We start from the raw sequence: 17319 nt of genomic DNA on the forward strand, positions 1-17319 counted from the left end.
GAAAGGTGAAAGATTAGAACAAAAATAAATGAAATAGAGAAATAGAAAAACCATAAAGAAAAATCAATGAAACCAAACACTAGGTATTTTGAAAAGTTCAACAAAATTAATAATCTTTTTGCTAGAAGACCAAGCAAAACAGGGAGAAGACTCAAATTACAGAAATGAGAGGGACTAAAATGTAATAGTCTGAACAACATGATGCCAACAAAAACTTGGGTGAAACGGACAAAACCCTAAAAGCGTGATAGATGTGTTAATTAGCTTGATTGTGGAAATTATTTTACAATGGATATATAAATTAAGTCATCACATTGTATACTTAAATATATATAATTTTATTTGTCAGTTGTGCCTCAATAAAACTGAGAAACAAGGAAAACAATTCCATTTTCAAAAGCACAAAAAAAGAATAAAATATTTAGGAATAATTTTAAGAAAGATGACTAAAGTTGCATATCACAATGAAAGAGATTGAAGACAATCTAAATAAATGGAAAGTCACCATATATTCATGGGTTGAAGAATTAACATTGTGAAGATGAGAAAGCTCTCAAAACTGGTCCAGAAGGCCATGGAATCCCTATCAAAATACCAGCTGGCCTTTTTTTTTTTTTTTTTTTTGCATAAATTGACAAGCTGATCCTAAAATTCGTATGGCAATGTGAGGGACCTTGAATAGCCAAAGCATCCTGAAAAAGAATAAAGTTGGGGGCTCACACTTCCTAGTTTCAAAACATACATACTACAAAGTTACAGTGATCTGAGCTGTGGAAATGTCATAAGGCTAGATACACAGATCAATGGAATAGAGTTAAAAGTGCAGAAATTTATGGTCTATAAATTTTCAACAAAGGTGGCAAAATAATTTAATTCAACAAATGGCACTGGGACAACTGGATATCCACAAGTAAAAGAATTAAGTTATAGACTCCATTTCGCACCATGCTGAAAAATTACCCCAAAACTGATATTTCTAAATTTAACAGCCCAAACTGTAAAGCTGTTAAAAGAAAATATAAGAAAAAAACATGACCTTTGGTTAAGCAATGGTCTCTTAGATTTGGCCACAGAAGAAAAGAAATAGATAAATTGGACTTCATCGAAATTAAATCTTTTGTGTTTCAGAGGACCCTACCAAAAAATGAAAAGGCAACCCACAGAAGTGGGAAAATACTTGCAAATCATTTATCTGGTAAGGGTCTAGTATCTGGAATGTATAGGAAACTGTTACAACTCAAAATTGAAAGACAACCCAGTTTTAAAAAGGTGAAGCCTTTGAATAGTCACGTGGCGTCTCAAAGAAGGTATGCAAATGATCAATAATGACATGAAAAGATGCTCAACCCCTTGAGTCATTAGGGAAATGTATATCAAAACCATAATGAATGGATGACTATAATAAAAAAGACAGATAATAACAAATGTTGGTGAGGATCTGGAGAAATCAGAACCCCCATACACTGTTGGTGGCAATGTAAAATGATGTAGCACCTTTGGAAAACAGTTTGACAGTTTTGCAAGAAGTTAAACGTTGAGTTACTATTTGACCCAGAATTTCTACCCCTAGGCATCTGTCCAAGAGAAATGGAAATATGTATCCACCCCAAGACGTGTATGTTTATAGCAGCATTGTTCATGATAGGCACAAAGTGTAAACAACCCAAATGTCTGTCAACAGATGAATAGATAAATACAATGTGACATATACATGTAATGGAATATTATTCAGCCACAAAAAGGAGTAACATAAGGATACATGTCATTAAAAAAAGGATACATGTTATAACATGGATGAACCTGAAAAATATTACGTTAACTGAATAAGGCAAATAACAAAAGGCCACATACTATGTGGTTCCATTTATATGAAATGTTCGGAATAGGAATATCTATGAAGACAGAAAGTGGATTAGTGGTTGCTTTGGGTGTGGTTGGGGTAGTGATCACTAATGTATACCAAGTGTTTTTTTTTTTTTTTGTGGGGGGTGATGAAAATATTGTGAACTTAGATTGTAGTGAACTTGATTATGAATATACTAAACCCATTTAATTTTGCACTTTATATTGGTTAATTTCATGCTGTGTGAATTTTATCTCAATAAATATATTTTAAGAACTAAAAAAACAATCCCTTAGGGCTGATGAGAGACAGAGAGGACATACTGGGTGGCCCAGCTCCTCTTGATTGAGGGTCCCCTGTGTCTCTGTCTAAGCTGGTGGATGGTGGCTATGCTCTTCCCAGGCTCAAGCACTGGAATCCTGAGGGACGAAAGGAGCTCTTGGACCTTCACTGGCCATGCTGCCAAGACATATTTTGGTGGTGTTTCCTCAGTGTTTCCTTACTCTGGGACTTTCTCACGGTGCAGTCACACACAGCGTGAGGCCCCCACAGCTACGGGGACAGGCACTCACACCGACCTGGGTGATTTGCAATCTTGGCAGCTCTTTCCCCATTTTTGTTGGTTGAGTCATTGTGACAGTCCTGAGAGAAGTGCTGTTATTCCCACATTATAAGGGAACCTGAGACCAGAGGGGTGAAGAAGGTTGGTCAAGGTCAATCAGTGTGTTAGGAGCAGAGCCAGTGATCCAGCCCAAGGCTGTTTCTACTTCCAGTCGCTCTGTTCCACGTCTATGCAACGTCTGCTCCACTTTCTGCTGAGAAAGGGAAAAGGAGAGGACAGGATCAGCCCTTCTGGTCTTTGTTTCTCATCAGGGATAAGGGTCATCACGTCTTTCTGGGATAACAGTGCACAGGGATATGACTGCAAAGTGTCTTGGGCTGAGGATCAAAAGGTGACTTGTGGCATTCATCTGCTCATCAGAGGATGCCACTTTTCTTGTCTGGTCTACTGACAGAGCTGAGGGCTCCAGGCTGTCTAAGGATCTCATCCCAGCTTCGCTGCAGCTGCTGTGGTTGGAAGCACTAGCGTGCTGGAGAGCTTTCCTTCGCTAAGTTAGGGAAGATCATAATTATTGAGCTTCTGATGTCTAGTCAACAAACTCTTGCTTCACTGATCATGGACACCAGGAAGCCCAGATGTCTCAGGAGGGCAGGCCCATCATATCCCCTGGAATTCCCAACACGTGCCTCCCTGCTAAGACCCATCCCAAACAATGCTCTACTCTGGGTTTACAGAAGTGTTTATTAAACAGCTCTGATAATACACTTCAGCATTTGCTTCTTGTGACCTGGTCATTCATCCCCACTGGGCTGGTTTGAGTTCTGAGAACAGAGTGGAAGTGTTGAGTTGCCCAGAAGCCTGCCAATCCTGTGTTGTGTGGCTGTCTGTGCCCATCACTTTCCCCTTCTGGGTGTGACAGGTGCATGACCCCTGGCTCCTCTCCACAGGGGCTCCTTTTGTGCACAGGGGTCCTGCCTAGGACACCGGGCCCATTAGGAATTGGGTGCCATTCCTGTCTCCTAATACCCACATTCTGTGATTCGGTCTCCCCTGACTGTGGGCTGGCAGATTCTGAAGCTCTTGGTGGCAGCCATCCTCGAGGGCTCACAAGAACATATTTACTTGTTTGTTCTCACTTGGTTTTACGGGAGAACTGGGTTACTGCGGGAAGAGAGCTGCTCACTTGGGAAACCTGTTGGGTTCAGGCATCAGAAAGATCATCTGGTTGGCCCTTAGTCCCCCACATTTGCGAAGGAACTACTAGGGGATGTTGAAAAGTATTAACACATGTTTCTTATCTAGACCTTCAAGCATGTGCTCTAAGGGCTGCTCTGCAGAACCCTGGTGCTCACACACACAACACACACACACGGAAACAATATAACTGTTTCTTCAGATTACCCTTTCACTGAGACTATTTATGAATAATGTGTCTGCTCTTCCTTGTGACAATCCCATGAACCAAAAGACACCTTTTAGAAACAAATACCATTTCGCAAATCTTTGAAGGATATCTGATTGAAATTTCTTTGTTCATGATAGGTTAACTGTCACTTCCCTCGCCCAGTGTCCCAAAACTGACCTGCCTGCCCACTTCCCTCCTATCCACCCCCTTTTCCCTCCTCTTCCCTCCCTTCATTTAAAACAAATGTATATTTATCACCTATTCTGCCACCAGGCTGCTGTGCATGGTGTGGCCGTGTCTCTGTGACTGGTGTCTGGGGACCACCGCCTCCCCAGTACCCCCCGCCCCCCTCCCTGCACACTGTAGACACTGGGTGCTGTGCTGGGACCGGCGCCGCTGAATCCTTGTCGCCATCCAAGACCTTTTGGTTTACGTCATCTGCTCGGAATCTCGGGAAAGTTCATGTGGTGGGGATGCCAGGAGTCCTCAGTGATGCTTCTGGAATGAACCCGGCTTTCCCTGCAGGGAGCACAGAGCGGCATTGTTTCCTGAAGGGCTCTGTATCTCCTGCTGCCCAGCACCCAGCCCCAGGACACACAGAGAAGGCGGCCCACGGCTCCCGCTGCTCGCATCCTGAGGGCTGGCAGCCTTGTCTTCCCTCTACCTTGGGAGCAATCTCGCCTGGGGGTTGAGATCTAGGGCTACCTCCAACACCTGCCTTGGATCTGCTCATAACCAACACTCCCCTGGGCTTGTTCAGAGCCAGGTTGTTGCATAAGAGATGGGATGGATGATGAGTCCTTGTTGAGTGCTGGGTCCTCGTGTCTGGAGAAGAGAAGCCCACTGGCTTCCAGGGCCAAAGCAGCCTTATGTGAAGCAGGACTGATGGTCTCTTTCGGGGAAAGCACCAGGATTTCCCCACTCCATGTCCAGGAAGGAGGAACCTGTGCTGGCTTGAGGCAGCGCGAGCTTCATTTGCGCCTTCCTCAAGGATCTGCCAGGCCCCTTGATGGTCCCAGAAGCCTAACTACTGTGGGGAAGTCTGGTCACGCCATGAAGCCCTGACCTGTGACGACCCCCAGCTCCTGGGAGTTCCTCAGGTATTAGGAAACTCCAGGCAGGGCCGTCAATCTCTGAAGACCCCTTGCTGAGTGTCCCTCAGGCTGGAAGGAGCGACTCAGAACAGGCTGGTGTCTGCGAGAGAAAGCAGGAAGATAGGGGCTTGTGGGGGAGGGATGATAGGGGTGGTGTCAGAGGTGGTCTCCTCCGGCTCGCTGTCCCCATCATCCAGGTCTTCAGTGAGAGACGGGATGATTCTGACTGTACTGTCCTCAAAATGCACCTGCTTCTTCTTGACCAGCGAGTCAGCTGGCTCCAAGGTCAGCCCCGTCAGGGTGTCTGGGCACTGGAGGGCACCGGGTCTCTTGGCCCCCTTCAGGATGCTCTTCATGTGGACGAAGAGGGAGCCGGGCCCATCCTTGAAGGCCCCATGGAAGGTGTAGGTTTGCTCGGTGTCCCCAGAGCCGGTGGTGCTCACGGCACTGCTGGAGGGGTCCGTGTACTGCTCCGAGGAGGCCAGCACCTCCGGGGAGGCCTTGCTCTTCTTCCGCTTGCTCAGCAGGAAGTAGGCCAGGCCAGTGATGATGAGCATGGAGCCTGGAAGGAATGCGGGAGGTCAGGAGGCTAGACGTGTGCTGGGGAGGAGCCGGACAGAATGCTGTCCGAGCCCACCATTCCAGAGGGCCACCGTGGCATGCTCAGGCCCCCCAGGCTCCAACCTGCACCCCTGACTTATCCTCACACACCCCCTGATTCAGGGCCAGGCCTGCTGTCTGACTAAGGGATGTCCATGGGGCCAGCGCTGTACTCCTCCTGACTGTTAGCCAGGCAGCTCTGTGCCTGAGGCCCCTGCCTGTTGATAGCCGCCCCTGGGGCCACCTGCCTGTCCTCTCATCACCATTCCTAGCTTCTGTGTTAGGACCTCGTGTTGGGCCGGACCTGCAATGCCTGCCGTGGGTTGCACTCTGTTCTGGATACTGGGTTCCAACCGCAGAACTGGGCTTCCTTCCATTCCCAGAAGTGCAGAGAGGTTCCTTCCTCAGCCTTCCCAGGAAAGATGGAGGAAAGTGTGAATCCTACTGGGTGGGTCCCTCTCTTGGGTGCACCCGCCCTCCCTCCCCACCCCTCTCTCCCAGTCTCCAGCCTAGAGGTCTCTCTGGCTCAGGTTGAGATTGCTGCCCTGGTTCTCCTGCCTGCAGGCCTGCCTATCCCGAGGAGGCCTCTGGGTGTCTCTCCCTCTCTAAAGAGCGGGAGGTTGTGGCTTGCCCTGGCCTCATGGTTGCTGAATCCTCTGGAGTCCACTAAAGGTTGAGCAGAGTGGCCTTGAGATGCTAAGACAGGTACATTAAGAGAAACCACGGGAAGGAAGCCTTCCAACGTTGTCTCTCTGCACACCGGGCATTTTAGGCCGGTCACGAGGAGGGACGGGCTTTCATAGCTAGGGAGTGGGGAAGAAAAGGGTACTAGCAGAAGGGCTGTGGGCAAAACCCAGGGGTGGGAGCAAGGCACCCTGGCTTCTAGCTGACTAGCACGGACTTATGAGGTGGGAGGGAAGATGATGAGGCTTGGAGGGTCTGCCAGGTTCCCCTCATGGCATGCCTCCCAAACCAGGCTGAGGAGTTTGGACCGGAATGGGTAGCACTGAGGAGACATGGGAGGGTTTGGACAGAGAAGTGACCATCTCATACCCTCTGAAGGCCCAGACCACACGCAGGCATTGGAGGAAAGTTCTCCATTTGTGGGTGCAGCCTCTCGGCCTACAAGAAGGGACATTTCTACTACTTTATCAACATGAAGTATGTTTGACCCCACCTCATTCCCTTGATCTAGGCCAAAGGAGTCAGTGGAGCCAGAGGTGGGGCCAATGTCACTGAGGTCTATGAGGGGAGGATTCAGCCCCTCCTGCTCAGAATCCACCTGTGGTAGGGTTTCCTCCCTCCACGAACTCCTGGAGCTCCTACCTGGGATGGTCACGTGCCAGACCAGGACGGGATGGAGAAAGCAGGCCACAGACAGCAGCATGTACGCCAGGAACTTCTGGAAGCAGCCCAACCAGCGGGCTTTCTCCCTTGCTCTGTAGGCCAGGGACTCTGGTTGACACCTGGCAGCAGGGGGGTGGGGGTGGGGGCCGAGTCCAGGATTAGCAGGAAATAGGAAACAACCCAGAAAAGCCCCAGGACATGGGAAGCTGTTGGAGGCTGGGATCGAGTCCTGTTGTCCCCATGTTCTCTTTAGTGGCCTGTGGCCAAACACTCCCCAGGGGCTGGGGTCCTCATCATGGGTTCCACAGTTAGGTTTCTTGCCTGAGTCCTTCAAGAGGGCCCACAATTTTTCTAAAAGGCTGCCTCGCCTGTTCTTTCTGTCAAGGGTGAAGGGAGCTCAATGATACCAGGATTCAGCAAAGGTAGTGGGAAGGAGAATAGGAGACTCAGGGGCCCTTTGAGAGGTCCCCAGTGGAGTAGAGAAGGCATGTGGTCTGGGAAACAGCTGGCTGGGACAGCTGTGTAGACTGGGCACTGCACAAGCCACTTGTTCCCCTGAGTGAACAGGCCAGAATCCAGCTCCACCTGGTTCACAGAGCCTCGCCTAGGCATAAGATGGCATCAGCCCCAGAGGGATCTCTTTTTAAAATGGCCCTCAGTTTAAAAGGTCCCTTTATAAACAGGCCCTTTTTAAACTGGCAGAGGTCTGATGCCGAGCCCATTTCCTCAGCACTCTTGCTTCCGGGTTTCAAAGAAGGAAAGGGCTTGTCTTAGGTTCATCTCCTTCATCCTGTGAATTGGTCTGTCCAGGCTAGTCTGGGGGCAGTGGCGGGGGCTGGAGGACAAAGGTCTGGTTCAGAACACTGCCCTCCTCCTGCAAGCCATAGCCATGGCTCATTGGTGCCCTCTGGTGGACATTGTTTTGTGACCAGACCCTGGCTGGGAGAGGAGGGAGCTCAGAACAGAGTGAAATGCCCCTTTGGGTTCAGGGCTCCTCCCTAACCTGTCCCAGAGAAGTTGCAAAGATCGCTTGACTGTGCCATTCATTAGAAAGGAAGAAGTCTTTTGCCTCAGGGCTGGTGACCTTGGGAGGCAGCTGATGGCCTTGCAAGGTGCTGGGGATTTGAGGCCAGGCTCTTTCTCTGATTACCTAGAGACACAACTATTGAGGTTCTGAGAGCTGTGGTCCAGAAACAGCCCTTGGCCACAATGATGACAGTGTTTAGTAACTGAGCACTGCTGGACAGCAAGTATGGGCCTCTGTGACCATGTGGCTTCCCGAGGGGATCCTTACAGCCCCCGACTTGTGCCTGGGTTCTAGCAGGAAAAAGAACCAGTTCTGCAATCTAGCTCTGCTGCCTCTAAGACCATCCGGCCTTCCGCAGGGTCCTCCCCTCTCTATGGGTGCCTGGGATGGCAGATGCAGCTACGTGCTGTTCTTGGAGGTGGGAATGGACTCTGCGGGGGCTTCTGGGTGGGAGCGGGCCCTAGGTGGATGCTTCACTCTGCTCCCCTGGTTGGGAGCAGAGAAGGGGGACCATTGAGTTCTGTGGGACTGAGCCCGTGGCTGGGCAGGGGCTGGCTGTGTGGGTGGGGAGGGCAGCCGTCGCAGCTGCTTCAGGAGCAGGACCTCACCTGGACTGGCCTCACGGGTCATGGTATGTGGGGGCGCCTGGGGCTAGGAGGAGGCTACTTACTGGAAGCAGATGGCCAGCAGTTGAGCCACAAAGTATGCCCCTTCACACACGGAGACGGCAGCGCCTATGAACCTGTGGTGGAGACAAGGAAGGGAGTTCTAGAGCCCTCTGATCTGCCCTTTGCTCTTCCAGAGCCTCTTTTCTTACTGCCTCTGGGGCTCCTGGCCATCTCCTGCCGACAGACTGTCCAGGAGATTCCTGACCTAATGCGGCCCCCCAGCCGGTGTCTGCCAGGAGCTGCTCCGTGCCAGGGCCTATGCTGGGTCAGGCCTCAGTGGACAGGTGCCAGCCAGGGCCCAAAGATGGGTGCAGGAGTGTAGGCCACCGGAGAACACTGCCTTGACCCTGGCCCCCATGTGTGGCCACTGGCTGGCATGTCCTTCTACTACTGTCACTAACATAACATTTGCTGCTTGGTTGTACAAACTTGAAGGCTGGATCTGTTCCAGATCCTTTTCCTTCTCCCTCTTTTCCCACTGTCCAAACAGTCTCTGGCCTGACCTATATGACCTGAGTTTGGGTAATGCTCCCTTGACCCCTGCACTTGTCTCCCCTTTTCTGCCTCTCTAACTGCCTGCTCTCCCTTCTCCCTCTCCTGCTCTTCCACTTGGTCCCCACTGGCTGCCCTGAGGACTCCCTCTGAATGGAACTGTAGTTTTCCCAATCCACATTGCTTCAAAATCTCCTCATGTTCCATGTGTGGTCCAGGGAATTTCCAATCCAAATCTTCTGGGAAATATGTGAAATCAAAGATTCCTGGGCCAGCCTCAGATTTTATATATCAGAATCTTTGGGAATGGAACTTAAATGTTTTATTGGGGAGTCCTATAAAATTGAACTTTCTTAGCATGCCTTTGAAGCCTTAAATGAAAATCCATAGTTCTCTGACTACAGAGGAAGTTACCAGGTGCCACAGTGACTTTGCACAAGCTGGCCCTTCTTGAAAGGACTCCTCTTTCCTCCTTTTGTCTGTCTCGTGATCTCTTGCTTCTCTGTGTTTTACGGTGTGACCTGAGCTACCAGCCTGTGAACTCCCTTTGTCACTTCCTTCCCTAATTCTTCCCTGTAGCCCAGGCCCACTCTGGGAATGGCTTATTGTTAAGTGCTCCATGGATATCACTGGAGTGAATGAATGAGTGAAAGGAGAGGCTACGCCACAGGCGAAGGTGTCTTGGGGCCAGAATTTCCTCAGGAACCTGGGCATTGCTCCTGCTACTGATCAGCTGTGTGCCTCAGGCAAGGGACTTGACCTTTCTGTACATCAGCGTCCTCATCTGTAAACTGACAGAATTACAGTGCTCCAGCAATAAAATTGTTAAAAAGTCTCAAATGAGCTGATATTTGGAAAACCCTTTAAATGGGGCACATAGTGCTCATTTTGTAAATGTTAGTTACCGATTTCTCGGTCTCTCTCTCCATAAGCATTTATGTACTTAATCCCTATTCTCTCCTACTCTCTCTGTCTCCCAGCATCTCTCTAACACTTACTCCTCAGCTTTCAAATGGAATATCCGTTTGATATAACGAGCACTGTGCACAGGCATGTTCTAAGGGCTTCACCAGTATCAATTCATTTAGTCCTTTTAACAATTTTATGATTGAAGCACTGTACTAATCCTCAGCCTACAGCTAAGGGCACCAAGGCACAGAAAGGTTAAGCTCCTTGCTGTGGTCACACAGCAGATCCATAGCGGCAACAAGATTTGAACCCAGCCCTTAGACTCCAGAGCCTGTGTTTCTAACAAGTACACTGGGGCATGTAGTTTATAAAACAAGCATCATATCTTTTTCTAGATCATGGGATGGAGGACAAGGAGGAAACTGAGGCTTGGGCTGTGGAGTGACTCTCCAGGGGTCCTGTTTGTTGCTGTAGAAGCTGTGCCTCTCGAGGCCAGGAAGGTCTGGTCACTCAGGCAGGGCAGCGAATCCAAGCCGAAAGCCCTGCTGTGATTAGCGGGATCCCACAAACTGAAGCCTCTTCCCTGCAGTGTCACGCCAGCCACGCAGACCCTTCAGCCAGTGGTGTGGCTGGTGTTCGTGGGTGAGTGTGAGGAAGGCCGTGAGGAGCCCCACAGGAAGGAGAAAGGTGGGAGTGGAAGCTGGTGTGCAGAGAAGTGGGGAAGAACCAGAAGAAAGCCCACGATAGCTCAGCGCCCATGGGAGCCTACTCTGAGCCTTGGCCCCTGCCGGGTCCCAGAGACACGGGGGAGGGGGTGACAGTGACACAGGGGTGTGCTAGAGTCAAAGAACACCCTGAGTGTGGGGGCACACAGAGGCAGGAGTCTGAGATCTGCCAGAGAGACTGCATGTGTGCGAGGGAGAAAGGTGGGAGGAGGGAGGCGGAGCATTGAGATGGCCCTTGAGGAATGGGGGGTGGGGGGATGAGTGCGGGAGGGACAGAAGGGACGGAGGGTTGGGGCAGGCAGGCGGGCAGGGGCTCCCATCCCTGCAGCTATGGAGCACTGCACAGGGGAGAACATAAACTAACTCAGAGCGGGGCCGGCGGGACCTGAGGCTGGAAATCAAGTCTTCTAGGACTGGACCACCGAGTGACTAGAGGGGCTTGGTGTCCCCTTGGGACAGGAATAGAGCAGTCAGGGAGGGGCAGGGCTCTGGGCAAAATGCAGTTGCATTAAGTGGCTATAGACCTGACTTGTTATAGGAGGATAATCACATCTAACTCATACCTGAAGTGATGTTTGTGGGGAAGCCAGGTAGAGAGAGGAGAAGACGAAGGCCAGGCTGGTTTCTGGATTCTGGGGGGACAGGCTCAGAAAGACATGGAGGGGGTTCAGAGCAAAGAGAAGTCGCTCCAGGCTCAGGGCAGGCTTCCCAGGGCAGAATGCCAGGGATGGACATCAGGCTTTGGGGACATCGAGGTGGATGGTAAGTCACCCTCGGTGCTCAATGCAGTGAGCAAGGGCTTGGAGGTGAGGCGAGGCAGGGAGTCTGAGAAAGAGTCAGAGGCTCCTGAGGTGGAAGCTGAGTGACAAGAAATAAAACGGAGGCCAGGAGATGGCAGAGGAATATGGCCTGGAGGCCGTGGCCGTGGCTGAAGGTTCCAGAACAGCCCTGCGTTTCTAGGTGGCAAATTTTGTAGCAGAGTGGAAATGGGCTGGGCGGGTGGAAGACAGTTGGGAGACAGTGGAGGCCAATCCACACAGCAAGTCAAAGAGCTGTCCTGGGCAGGGGAAGCCCGGATGACGGTGGGTGCGGGCGGCAGCTCGGTGAGCCCGCAGGAGAGCGCACAGGTGCCCCGTGTCCCTCGGGAGCTGGCAGACCCCCTCCCCCCAGGGTGTCCTCCTTCTTCAGGCCACCACTGCACAGTGGTCTAGCTCCCGTTGGCTGGCGGGAAGAAAGGACAGAGGCTAGGGAACTAAATGGATCCGGGCCCGACTCTGGGCCCTGTTGCTCATGGGTTTGTTGGTGCTGGCTGAGCTGCTTATCCCCTCTAAATCTTCTAATCTGAAAACCTAGGACAGTATGCCCTTCTACAGTGCCATTGGAGTTCAAGGACACACGCAAATAAGACGTGTTTCTGTGCCTGGCATATAGAAGGGCTCAAACATAGAGTCTTTGGAGCTGATTCCTCTCTCTCTGAAACAAGCTTGGTTTGTGTTTGCTGAACAAAGGATGACTGAAAAGATAGATGGATGGCTGGATAGATGGTAGTTGGCTGGCTGGCTGGCTGGCTGGCTGGGTGGATAGATGGACAGATGGACAGATGGATGGATGGATGGGTGTGTAGGTAGAGGGATGGAATAATGATCTGACCAAAGCCCTGCCCAAACCAGAGAATATCCTAGAAGTCCCCTCTAGGGCTTCCACCTGTGGGATGTGATGGAGTTAGCATGGAAAAGGGGTGTGGGCTACTCTGTGTTAGTGGGGCAGCCTTAGGGTGAGCTGGACCAGAACATGCCAGCAGGGAAGGGCACATGCACACATACTCACAGCAAATAGAAAGCCAGGCTTTTGAACTGCCCCTGGAGGAAGGTCTCAGTGCCCACGCCGATCAACACTAAGAGGGGAAGAGGAGAGGGGAGGGTGGGCCTGGGTGCTCCAGCCACATGGCGGCCCTGTGGAAGGTTCCCTGGCTGCGGAGTGAGCCTTCTCCCCGGGGACTGAGAGCCAGAGAGGCTCTTCTCCAGGCACAGGGATTGGTGGCTGGGAAAACGCAAGGGAACAAGGAGCCTTCTGGATTGGTCTCTGGAAACTAGATGGGTTTCAGCAGAAGGCCAGAGGTCTTTTACTCCAGCTCCCAGATCGCAGATGCCTTTCCTCCTCTGCCCACACTGGCCATGCCTCATGCCCCCAGAGACAACATATGCTTCCAGGCCTCCAGACCCTCGATTTCACAACAGTCATGGCTTCAAGGGCCTTCACTGTCCTACAGCCCATGCCCATATGTGCTGTGGGTCTGGGTTCAGTGCTTGGCCATGGGTGGGACCTTCCCAACCCCTGTTGCCCGGATCACTGTTCTAGCTGTTTCTGTGACCCCGTTTTCACTTGCTGTTTTGGTAGCTGTATCACACCTCCTGGTTCCTTGCTTTGGACCCACTGCTGGCTGAGCCCCTGAGGGGCTCTGACACAAGAAGCTGATTAGCTTCGTCTTTCTTCCTGCCCCTTCTTGGCTGTTGGGGTTTGCACGCAAGTACTCAGCCTTCCATTTGTCCAGAGTGAATATTGTCTTGGACCCAGCCTTCCAGACTTGCTGACTCCAGGCTGTCTCCTCACAGGGATTCCCTTGCTCTCTCTGCTTCATTCAATGAGCTGTGGCTCCAACCCCATCCGCTCGCCGATGGAAACATTCCACAGACAGCACTCACGGATTCTGAAACCTTCCTCCAGGGCTGCATGGCCCACTAACTAGAATTATTTCTGGTCCTAACTGATTACACTGCATGCGTCCTCCATTTCTCTCTGGGGTCAGCAGACACCCTCTGGTAATGGCCGCATTGTGGCTTCCTCTGGTCTCCCTCCCGGAACATCAAAGATGGCAGCGCTAGGCTGTCGTGTTTGGCTGCCTGTACATGGCCGTTTATCTCTGCTATTCAGGAGGCTGCTTCCCTGGGTCTGATGACTCTCCTCCCTGGAAGACACCCAGTAAGCTTCCATTCCTGGTGTCCTGAGCCTTTTGTCCATGTGGAAATGAGAAGCCATGTGAGGACCCACACTGAGGCCACAGGCACCTCTCCTCTCACTTCTGAGAGGACTGGATTGTGGAGGTACCTCAGTGAGCAGGGAACAGGGTGCTTTAGTCTAGGAAGGGAGGGGAGATGCCTAAGTATGCTTGGTGAGGGAAGGTTCCGGGGCTCCCCTGGCCTTGGTCTAGAGCCGTGGGGGACACTGCCTTTGCCCTCTTCAGGTTCTAGATGTTCACGCTTGTACCAGGTGAGGGGCCAGGAGTGCTGAGCAGCCACAGACCCTTCCAGAGGGTCAGCATGACCTACAGAGCACTTAATGCTTTATACACAATGGTCACACTTGTGCTCACTCCTCCCAGCAGCTGGAGACACAGGCACATCTGTACTTCCTATTTTACTGGGGAAAACAAGGCTCAGTCAGTCACCATGCCCCGTACGTGTGTGCCCCAAGGACACACCAGAAAACAAAGGACCCGCAGACCAAAACATGAGACTCTGGCTCCAGGTGGCAGACCGTTTCCTGGTTTCCACTGTCTATTTTCTGTGTGTGTGTGTGACTGTGCGTGTATGTGAGATGTGCGCCTATGTGCATGGGGTGTGTGTGTGTGTGTGTTCTGCAGGCAAATGCCCATCTATTTAGTTTTCACTAACTATCCTGTCCTGTTCTCAGCACTTAGCACTTACTAACTTTTTAAGTCATCACTACAGTCCTATGTGAAAGTCTTATGTTATCCTCATTTTACAGGAGGGAAACTGAGGCACAGAGCGCATAGGCAAAACCAATCTACCAACCTGGGCCATTCCAGCACTTCGGTCTCACATCTGCCGGTTAAAAGCTGATTCACTCAGTCTCTCTGAGCCTCAGATTCCACCTTACCCCTCTTGCGCATGATGGTTATAAGGATTCAGTTAGCTGACTAGTGCCAAGCACCTTACAGGTGCTCAGCCCCTTGTGCGCATTCCGGGGTTGAGGTCAGTTTTTGGAGATTTGCATGGCCTTGCGGTGAGTGACCAGCAGGTGGCAGGAAAGGGTCTTGGGAACTCAGCCCTTTACCCGTATTTGTTTAGAACCCTTACTCTGATGCCTTCTGATGGAAACAAAAGGTCTATAGTCAAAGGGGCATTCTAGGAATGCTGTAGGGGCAGCACTGGTTTGTAGTTTAAAAAAAAAAAAATCGATGAAACAGTGGAGAAGACAGAGAGTTGGGCTGGAATCCCCGTTTTGTGAGTTCTTACCTTGGTAACCATGGGTAAGCACTTAGCACAGAAGGGGGCTATGGGCAGTCCTTGTGAGCCGAGGCCTGGGAGTGGGTCTTGAAATATCAGCGTCCACAGGATGGGCAGGGAGGGCCTTCAGTGTTTTGGGGAGGCTGAGCGACATGTTCAGATTGGCGTTACAGAAAGCGACCTGACTTCGGGCTACAGGGTAAGAGGCTTTGGTTATATTTGGCTGAGAGGAAGCAGCAGAGGGGAGGAAGTAACCATGTTCTTCTGAGTGATCATGGCCTCCCGGTGTCCCAGCACACTGGGAGCCACTGGCTCCTTTGCTGGCCTGGCCTGAAGCAAAGTTCTGGTCATGGCTCCTGATGGTATGCCCGGGGCCTTGTTCACCTGTTTTAATACGCAGGTGTTAGTAGGCACAGACGATCAGAAGGGGAGGCTGGTTCTGCCTGGGGGCTCCGACAAGCTCTCCAGGCACAGAGAAGGGCCAGCCTTGCCATTGCAGCCTAGTTTCCTTTTTTTTTTTTTTTTTTTCCTGGGGTAGAGGAAGGTGGCAGCGTAGGAACAGAAGGTGTCTGGGTTCGGAAGACCCCTGGGTGTGCCAGCCCAGCTACCTCTCAAGGAAGTCCCAGCACGTGCGACACACGGCACCACCACCCCCCGCTTCCATGCATCTTATGTAGTCTGGATCGCATCCCTCAAGGTGGGAATCCTCAACCCCATGTTATTTATGGAAACATCCCAGCAAGCCTCCTGGAGGTGCAGCGCCTGGCCCAGGGCAGGCTGGTGGAAAGGGGGCAGAGGGAAGCCAGAAGAAGGACTGATTTTTAGGGGGCTCCAGGAACCCCCAGCGGAGGAGGACTATGGTGTGAATGGTGCTGGTGGGGAGCACATTTCCTGGGGGCCTTCATGTGAATGGGGGTGTCACATGCATGAGACCCTCGTTGCCATGGGCACTGGACTGCCGTGTCCCCCAAGCCCAGCGGTGAATGGAGTTTTGTAACATCTGCCACAGAATGGCCAACAATCACCTCACGGCCTCAGGGAGCTTCCTGGTGCCTAAGGTGCGGGTTGTGGTGACGGCCCCTCTGCTCCCCAACCCGAGGGCTTGGTGCAGGGCCCCAAGCCTGAGCAGAGTTCTCTTCTGAAGGTCAGAAGTAGCCCCAGTCCAATCTCCTTGCCCAGGGCAGTTCCACCCAGCCATCCAAGAGTCATTCCAGTCGTCCAGGGTCCAGAGTCCCCAGTGGTCAGTCTGCACCCATGTTTATGGCACAACCTGTGCGCCGGGCCTGGTAAAGCACGGCGCTGTGAGGGAACTACGTGCTGCAGTGACTGTTGTAGACCCAGAAAATGAAGAGCCGTGGAGGGTAGGACAGGGCCCAGCAAACACGCTGAATGCAGGCTCCATTCTGCCTGGGAACCAGGACGGCTCCAACAAGAAGGAAGGCCAGGTGAGGCCAGGAGCCAGAGCTGCACAAACGAGAGCCCGGAGCAGCAGGAAGGAGAGTCTGGAGCTGCTACCGTGGTTCCGTGGGCTTCTTCGTGCAGTTCGTGTACCTGGGCAAGGTCACGGGTTCTACCTGGGGCAGCGACAGTGTGACTTCCCGAGCCCACACCCTCAAGTCTTTTTGCACCTTGCAACTTCCTCCTGCCCCTCCGAGGGAGCCAAGTCCACGGAGAAAGCTGCGCCCCGCATTCTGGGGGAAACTCTATTCCCACAGTCTGGGTGCCAATAAGTATGCTGGGCATGAGGCCTGTTTCTGCGAGAACTTACTCTCCTTCCCAGTACTCATCTCCCCAAAGGCCTCCTGGGCTTCTGAACATCACACCAGCGGCCATGACTGAGGTAAAGTGAGCTAGGAATGGTCTCCTTGTGAAGGTATTCCTGCTGATCCCAGGGGCAACAACAGTCCCAGAGACCAGGTCGGTAATCTAATTGCTGGGCTCTTTGGCAGAAAATGGGAATTGGCCCCCCATGTACTTAGTATTGTTAAGTAAGATAAATACCCCTAATTATAGCAATGCAATTTGGGGTTTCTTTGTAAGAATAGGGTGCATTAGATGGAAGCTAACCACAAATTCTTTGCAACTTGTCTCATGAAGAGGTGGAGTCTAATTCCCCTCCCTTTGAATGGGGGCTGGCCTTAGTGACTCTCTTGCCCTATAGAATGATCCAGACTTAAACTGCAGTTCACAAAGAGCTTCTGCCCCGCCCTCTTCAAATGCTGGTTCTGGGGCAGCCACTCCCTCTGTAAGAAGTCTGATGCTTCTGAGACTACCATGTGTGAGGAAGCCCAAGTGAGCCCTGGAGAAAGAATGCTAGAGAGAGAGAAAAAGAGAAAGAGGGAAAGAGAGAGAGAGAGATTCATGACCAGCCCCCCACTGGCTCAGCCCTCTCCACCAGGC

The 17319-nt window shown here is 51.7% G+C and overlaps 1 protein-coding gene across 3 annotated transcripts in view; it reads right to left on the bottom strand.

The window, feature by feature from the left end:
- Window positions 1-312: 312 nt before the first annotated feature.
- TMEM72 (transmembrane protein 72) overlaps window positions 313-17319 on the bottom strand; it is a 30367-nt gene continuing 13360 nt past the window's right edge. Inside the window, exons 2-5 of one of the 3 annotated variants that reach the window (XM_059398032.1) lie at window positions 12500-12566; window positions 8549-8620; window positions 6831-6970; window positions 316-5466 (exon numbers count right to left, since the gene is read on the bottom strand). In XM_059398032.1, coding sequence (XP_059254015.1) covers window positions 4988-5466; window positions 6831-6970; window positions 8549-8620; window positions 12500-12566 — 758 coding nt within the window. In that variant the 3' untranslated portion in view covers window positions 316-4987. Of the gene's footprint in view, window positions 5467-6830; window positions 6971-8548; window positions 8621-12499; window positions 12567-17319 lie in introns of all 3 variants that reach the window. The other 2 variants (XM_059398034.1, XM_059398033.1) reach the window with 2 other exon arrangements.

The sequence above is a fragment of the Mustela nigripes genome, chromosome 4, assembly GCF_022355385.1.
Source record: "Mustela nigripes isolate SB6536 chromosome 4, MUSNIG.SB6536, whole genome shotgun sequence".
NCBI classification, from domain to species: domain Eukaryota; kingdom Metazoa; phylum Chordata; class Mammalia; order Carnivora; family Mustelidae; genus Mustela; species Mustela nigripes.